This window comes from Microchirus variegatus (genome assembly GCF_963457635.1).
Source record: "Microchirus variegatus genome assembly, chromosome: 20".
Taxonomy (NCBI): Eukaryota; Metazoa; Chordata; class Actinopteri; order Pleuronectiformes; family Soleidae; genus Microchirus; species Microchirus variegatus.
In genome coordinates, this window is record NC_139821.1 from 797,699 (window position 1) to 805,451 (window position 7,753).

The 7,753-nt window shown below is 38.0% G+C and overlaps 1 protein-coding gene across 1 annotated transcript; it reads left to right on the forward strand.

Annotated features, from left to right (window-relative positions):
• Window positions 1-286: 286 nt before the first annotated feature.
• LOC310941506 (lysosomal thioesterase PPT2-like) lies at window positions 287-3,724 on the forward strand (the record flags this gene model as incomplete). Its single annotated transcript, XM_083906693.1, has 8 exons — window positions 287-493; window positions 1,362-1,515; window positions 1,623-1,718; window positions 1,811-1,918; window positions 2,001-2,084; window positions 2,176-2,260; window positions 3,431-3,485; window positions 3,581-3,724. The coding sequence occupies 8 exons, from the start codon at window positions 287-289 to the stop codon at window positions 3,722-3,724; spliced, it is 933 nt and encodes a 310-aa protein (XP_083762819.1).
• Window positions 3,725-7,753: the final 4,029 nt, after the last annotated feature.

Here is a 7,753-nt window from a genome sequence, read left to right on the forward strand (position 1 = left end):
AACACATTAAAAGTTACAAACTTAAATGAATATAAATGACACATCAATAAGTAGTTCAAGTCAAAATAATAATAATAATATATTATAGTAGAAATATGAAAATATTCAACTAAGGAGTATTTTAACATTATTTATATTAACGCAGTCAAACATCATGATCAGCATCATTTAAAGAGATTAATCAGCGCTAATCAGCGCCTCTAATCCCGCCTGTGTCCTCTCTGACCATGAGATTAGATCATCCAGCTGCTTTTTCTTCAGCCGCAGTTTAGTCTCACTTGAGGAGATGAAGAGTCCGCACAAGCTCCGAGGATCTGCGCATCTGCAGCATTTGAATCTGCCGCATCCGCGTCTCCATCTGCGGCATCTGCAGCTGCTGCTGCTGCTGTTTGCGGCAGCACTTTGCGCTGAAGGCTACAGACCTGTGGTGATCGTTCATGGTCTGTTCGATGGACCGAAGCAGTTTCAAACTATGTCTGTTTACATCAACAAGGTGAGCGGAAGTTACAGGAAAAACCATCAAAATAAGTTTAAATTAAAATACTTATTATTATAATAATAAAAAGCTGTTTGAGTATAGCACAGTTCTGCCTTAGCGTTTCATATAGTTTAATGTTGCTCATGTCATATGTAAGGGAGTAGAAATGTATTCATTGTATTCAGAATGATTCAAGGTTATCACCAGAATTTTGTTTTGTCTCTGGTAACTCATTATTTATAAAGTTTTATAAATCAAACTTCACTATGGACTGAAATATGTGCCGTTAGAAACTGAATTTTAATCATTTTTATTTGAATTTAAATTGCTAAATTTGAATAATAGTAGCATTAAAAAAACTGAATTTGAATCACATCATTTGAATTTGTATTGTTTAATTTGAATCATTGCAATGGATTCAAATTCAGTTGAATTTTGGATTTTGAGAAGTGAATTTAAAAATACAGAGAATTTTTCCAATGCAATGATTCAAATTAAACAATGCAAATTCAAATTATGTGATGATTCAAATTCAGTTTTTTTTTAATGCAAATATTCAAGTTTAGCCATTTCAATTCAATTCTAAATGATTCAAATTCAGTTTCTGGTGGCACGTGTTTCAGCCCATACTTCTTACCTTGCTTGCAGACTTTCAGAAAGCACGTTCTAATCAATAAATGCATGAGTTAAAGGTTTAAATGTAAATAAAAACATTTTGAGGTGGATCTGCAGTCGTTTCAATGACTAACTGATCTAATGAACATCACTGAGTGTTTTCCTGTTCCTCTGTATCTGAGGATCTGTCGTTTCCTTCTGCACAACAGTCTCTTTGATAACCTCAGTCTCATCAAGGCCTTGATTTAATCAGTGATGTTGGGTCCAGGTTCATCCAGGTACTGAGGTGTCTGTGATCGACCTGTACGACAACATGTCCAGTCTGAAGCCCATGTGGAGGCAGGTCAGAGACTTCAGGAGAGCCGTGGACGCCATCATGAGCAAAGCTCCAGACGGCATCCATCTTATCTGCTTCTCTCAAGGTCTGTACACGAACACACAGACCACTGGTGTAATTGGTTAGAGATTATAGTGGATTATCTGCTTTCTGAACATATATTCAAAGCTCTTCTTCTCTTCTTTTTTGAAGGCGGTCTGATCTGCAGAGCTCTTCTCTCCACGACCCAGAACCACAACGTCCACGCCTTCATTTCACTGTCGGCACCACAGGCCGGACAATACGGAGGTCAGGGGTCGACGTCTGACTCTTTAATAAATCCACATCACTATCACTATCCCCATCACGCCCTCATCACTGTTCTCCGTCTCACTTCACAGACACATACTACCTGAAGTGGCTGTTTCCTAAATACTTAAAGAAGGCCGTGTTTAAACTCTGCTACAGGCCGTACGGACAGAAAGTCTCTATCTGTGAATACTGGAACGGTAAGAACGTGGATTTGAGATGAAAATACTGAGCGTCACGTGACGTTAGAGCATATATTTATTTACCTGCTTTGATTCACAGACCCTCACCACAGGTTCCTTTACCTGAAGAGCAACAACTTCCTGTCAAAGCTAAACGGAGACGTACGTCACAATGACATTAAAGGTAATGGAGTGAATCAGTGACTTGTTGTTTTCTGTGGATCTGCAGTAAAATAAACACTCACTGGTTTCTGCTTCTTCTCATGTTCCCTCAGCGTGGAGAGAGAACTTCCTCCGCATCAAAAAGCTGGTCCTGATCGGTGGACCAGATGATGGCGTCATCACTCCGTGGCAGTCCAGGTATAACTCACACTTTACTGATTCAGTGAGCACATTTTAAATTATCGTTCTTTCCTCCTCAAAGTCAAAATGACCTGGTGACCAGTGACTGAACTTCTAGGCTGCTCAGGATGGGGCAGTTAAAGTAGATAAAGTTTAACAGTTTGGATAAAATTAACTAAAGGGTTATTTTTATTTTTATTTTATTTTTATTTTATTTTATATTATTTTATTTTATTTTATATTATTTTATTTTATTTTATTTTATTTTAATTTAATTTACTTTAATTTAATTTAATTTTATTTTATTTTATTTAATTTAATTTAATTTAATTTAATTTAATTTAATTTAATTTTATTTTATTTTATTTTATTTTATTTTATTTTATTTTATTTTATTTTATTTTATTTTATTTTATTTTATTTTATTTTATTTTATTTTATTTTATTTTATTTTATTTTATTTTATGTTTGGTATGCAATGATTGGTAGACGGCAGTAGGTGGCGCCACATGATGCCAAAAACATGATTTCAAAACATAAACATGATTTACAGTCTGCAAAAGATTTTTTTTAATGCAAATATTTTGTCTGTACTGTTGTTGTTGGTGAGTTCAGTTTGTTATATGAACATTATTCCTGAGTCTCTGTGACATATTAGGAGGATTTTATCATTTATTACATAATGCACCTTTAAAACACAAGACAAGATTATATACAATTAAATGTTGAATTTAATACATTAAACAATGGAATTGATGTATTATAATCACTTTTAAGTAAGAGCAGGGCCTCAGGAAATCGATTGGGGGGCCACATGTGGCCCACGAGTCGCCAGTTTGAGACCTCTGGTTTAGATTAAAGGTGCAAATGTGACTGGTTTACTTCTTAATTCTGTGCTTAGACAATGTTTTCTTGTTTTTCTTGTTTTGAACTGGACTTGTTGTCTTTCTATAGACGCTGGATTCTAGTTATTTCACTTTCAATCCTTGATACTTTACTCAGGTGTAAAACTACGGTGGCTGACAAAGTCAAAAGCTCAAAGAAAAACAAAGATAATGTGATAAAAATGCTCTGCAGAAAGACAAAGCAAAACTCAAAAACTCAGCTGCAGTGTGTTGACCCCTGTCAGCCACCGTACTTTTTTAAACATCTTTACGTGAACTGACTTGTTTCCTCTTTTCTTCACAGCCAATTTGGATTTTATGACAGCAACGAAAATATAATCGAAATGAAGAATCAGGAGGTAGAACATAAACACTTCTAATGTAATATTTCATATAATAAATGGTTGAAAACATATCTTTAACATTGATATAACACTTGATCTCTCTTTGACAGTTTTATAAGAAGGACACGTTTGGCCTGAAGACGCTGGACGCTCGTGGAGACGTGTGGACGTGCACTCAGCCTGAAGTCAAACATATTCAATGGCATTCAAACTACACCGTGTTCAGCAGATGCATAGAGAAGTGGCTCACATGAGCAATATACAATATAACTTTATCTCTATATAAAAGAGCAGTCAATTGTACAGTACAACACACAATAAACAGAAGGAAAATGCAGATTTTATTAACCAACTAACTCTATTGAAAATATACTATATATACTGAACTATACACTATATAATCAGATGTGGAATTTTCTAATTTCAAAATAAGTGTAGGGCTGCAGGACATTTTATCATTTGTTAGCAATTGAACCCGTATATGTTGCTGATTTTGTGCAAATATTTAAAATGCTATTAATTTTACCTTTGTTTTGTTTCATTAAAATGAGCTCATTTATTTACACCACACACTTTTTCACAAACATGTCTGGTGTTCACATGTTCATTAACAAAAAAATAAAGACAGAAACATTTGCTTCGCTCCGTTATTAAAGTATAATCTGTTTTTCTGAGGGTTACACAGCAACAGTGACCCTTTTTCCTTTTATTTTATTATTATTCTTTTTTTATTATAATTTTATTTATTTTATTTTATTTCATTTCATTTTTGTATTATTAATATTTATTTTATGTTTATTTTATTTTTATGTTTATTTTTATTTTTTTTAATTTTATTTAATTTAATTTTATTTTATTTTATTTTATTTTATTTTATTTTATTTTATTTTATTTTATTTTATTTTATTTTTATGTTATTTAATTTAATTTTATTTACTATTATTTATAGTAACTCTTACGCAACAAAGTCTTTCTTCAGAAACGATACATTTTACAAATAATTGGGTAATAAATTATTTTAAGCAAAAAAAAATAAAAAAATCTGAGGAGCCATTTGTGAGCCGCGCCAAAAGAACCGGAAGTCCACAAAGAGCCGGAAGTTCCGTCACTACCACACCTCCTCCTCCTCCTCCTCCTCCTCCCTCCTCCCTCCCTCCCTCCTCTGAACCAACAGGTATGAGTGATGACGTCACAAGGTGACTCCCTCTTCCTCTTCATTTCCCGGTGGAAAAGAAACAAGTCACACTTTTTTTTTCACCTCGTCTTCTTCCTCGTGACTATGACGATTTATCCGTGACGGACGTTTTACCGGCGATTCTGGAAGACTTTCTAACGTAAGAGACGCACTCTGCATGTGTGTGTGTGTGTGTGATTGACTGCGTGGAAGTGGAATGACGACACAATGTTTCACACACTTTGAAACTTTGTGTCGTCGCTCCTTTTGATCCACAGTGTGTTTCTGCTGTGGAGACTGACGTCACTGACACTGACGTCACTGCTTCTTATTTGAATGAATCCATGTAATCTGCTCTTATGCTGCAGTAAAGACCTCAGATTGACTGAATGAGCCTCAGTGTCAGTGAAGGTTGACGTGTCCTGCTGCAGAGGAGTGGTTCGACCACAGTAAACACTCAGTCAACCCCCTCCACACAGAGGTGGAACAGTCCAAAAAAAGCCAGATTTAAAGCTACAGAGACAGAGAATCTGTCTCCTGTGTTTATGAATGAATTACATTGTAACCATTGTGTTGCCTTGAATGTACGATAGTGACAATAACAAGTGGATGATGATGATAATGTTGGTGTTTTATCACAAACTATGACAATAAAAAACATTTTTTAGCAGCAAACTGTGTCACAGTGACATCACAAAAGTTCCACGTTATCTCCCGTCAGGGTTTCTCTATAGTTTATTAAATAAAAAACACTATTTCTTATCTTGTCAATGTCTATATGACTATATTTTCTGTTCATTTTGCATCTTTTGATGAATAAAAGTCTGACTTTCAATGGAAAACACCAACAAATTGTATAGATGAGTCCAAACTTTTCATCGGTAGTGTAAATAATATTAATGTTAATGTAATTTAAACACCAAACTAAGACCTTCACGTTCCCTGAAACTCACTTTTCAATCCACTAACAACTTTACGACGTTGACGTGTCTCGCTCACTCTTTTACGTAGGCTGTAAATCGCCAAAAATGGACGCCAGAATTCCAAAAAAGGCTGACTTCCTGTTGAGTTGAGGCCGTTGTCTTCCTGAGCCAAGTTTCGGGAAATTCGGCGGAACTCAATCTATGCATGAAGTTATGGCGCACGTCCTGTTTCGAGGCGAATTGTCGGAAATTCACCAAAATGCAGAGTTACGGCATTTCTTTTCACCTCTGATGTGTCTGAGCTTATTTATATATGTAAATGAATGTTGTATGTGATACATTTAAAGGCGCCATACGTAAGAATGTGGCCAAAAACCACTTTTTTACTACACTCAAATTCAAAATCCCGAGGTCTTTAAGGTTTGTTTTTTTTCCGCCGTTTTAGCTCTGACGTAACTGGTTCAGCCCGTGGTTGCTCGGCAGCTGAGACTCTACTGACTGCAATGACTGGTAGACGGCGGTAGGTGGCGCCACATGACGCCAAAACATGATGATGTAATAAATCGTAAATTTTTTTAACAAAAGTTGAAACATTACATTTTTGAAAATAAAGTTAAATATAATGGGGTTTTTTTTGGGGGGGGGGGGGGGGGGGTTTAAGGACAAAAGTTGAAACCTTCATTTTTGGAAAAAAATTGACAAAAGTTGAAATATAACATTTTTTGTAAAAAAAAAATTTGAAAAAAGTTGAAATATTAAATTTTTTATTTTTTTTAAACAAAAGTTGAAATATAAGTTTTTTAGAGAAAAATTGACAGAAGTTGAATTTTTTTTTTTTTTTTTTTTTTAAATTGACAAAAGTTGAAAGTTGAGCTTGATGATGAGCTGACGATTTATTTGAATGGAATAATGTTCATATAACTCACCACCAACAACAGTACAGACTAAATATTCACATTAAAATAATATATTTTGCAGACTGCAAATCATGTTTATGTTTTGAAATCCTGTTTTTGGCGTCATGAAGCGCCACCTACCACCATCTACCAATCATTGCAGTCAGTAGAGTCTCAGCTGTAGAGCAACCACGGGTTGCCAGTTACGTCTGAGCTACAACGGCGGAGAAAACCAAACCTAAAAGACCTATTTTAAATTTGAGTGTAGTAACTGTTATTGGCCACATTCTTACATATGGCGCCTTTAAATGAAATCGTGCAGTCGTGTTCAAACAAACCTCACGAGTCCTGTGTTTCTTCTGCTTTAATTCACAGAGTAAAAACAACAACAACAACAACACTATCAGCCATTTGTCCACGATGTCGTGCAGAGGTAAAAACGACTCCTGTCGCATATGTGGAGGCGATCTCCAAGGTAACCAGAGGCGGTGGCTGTTTGGAGGCCACGGCAAGAAGACCGAAGACCGGAGAGCGAAGCTCGGCTCGTCCTGCAGCAGCCCCTGGGGTGAGTTTCTGCTCATGTGGTGCAGGAGATGTTTGCTGATCCTGACGTAAACATCTCGTATCTCCACAGGCAGCACGTTGTCCCTCGGTTCTTCTGCGTCTCTCTCCAAGTCCCAGTCGTCCCTGAACTCCCCGTCCAAAGGCGTGGACCTGCTCGCCGTGTTGACGCACATCCTCGGTCAGTCGGTGCCGCGCGACGCCGACCGCGGGGAGTTCGCCTGCGGCAAATGCGTCAGCGTCCTGGAGCGCGTCTTCAAGTTCGACTCGGTCATATCCAGAGTGAAGGCGCTGTCGTCCGAGCGGCTCCAGAAGCTGGTCCAGGAGAGGGACAAGGTCCGGCGCTGGGTGAGGCAAAACTACCGTCAGAGGCACCCGTGGGACTTCCGGAGCAGAGGCAGCACCAGCGAGGAGGAGGGCGACTCGGAGAGGGAAGGCTACCGGGAGATGCTGAAGGAGAACATGGCTCTGTCGGAGTACGAGTGCTGGTCCGAGAAGTGGGACGTGTGCCCTTATTTCACCAGAACGGGGAAACGATGCAGGAAGGGCAAAGGCTGCGAGGGCTGCGATTCCGTGCGAGTGTCCGACTCGGACTACGAGTCCATTTGCGGAGTCCCTCGACGCCTGGCGTTCCAACCCTTCTCCCCGTTGGCGTTGTCTCGGGACAAATCCCGGAGCATGCCTCTGCACTGGCACAAGGCGCCGTTCGTCAGCTCCAGCCCGGCGTCG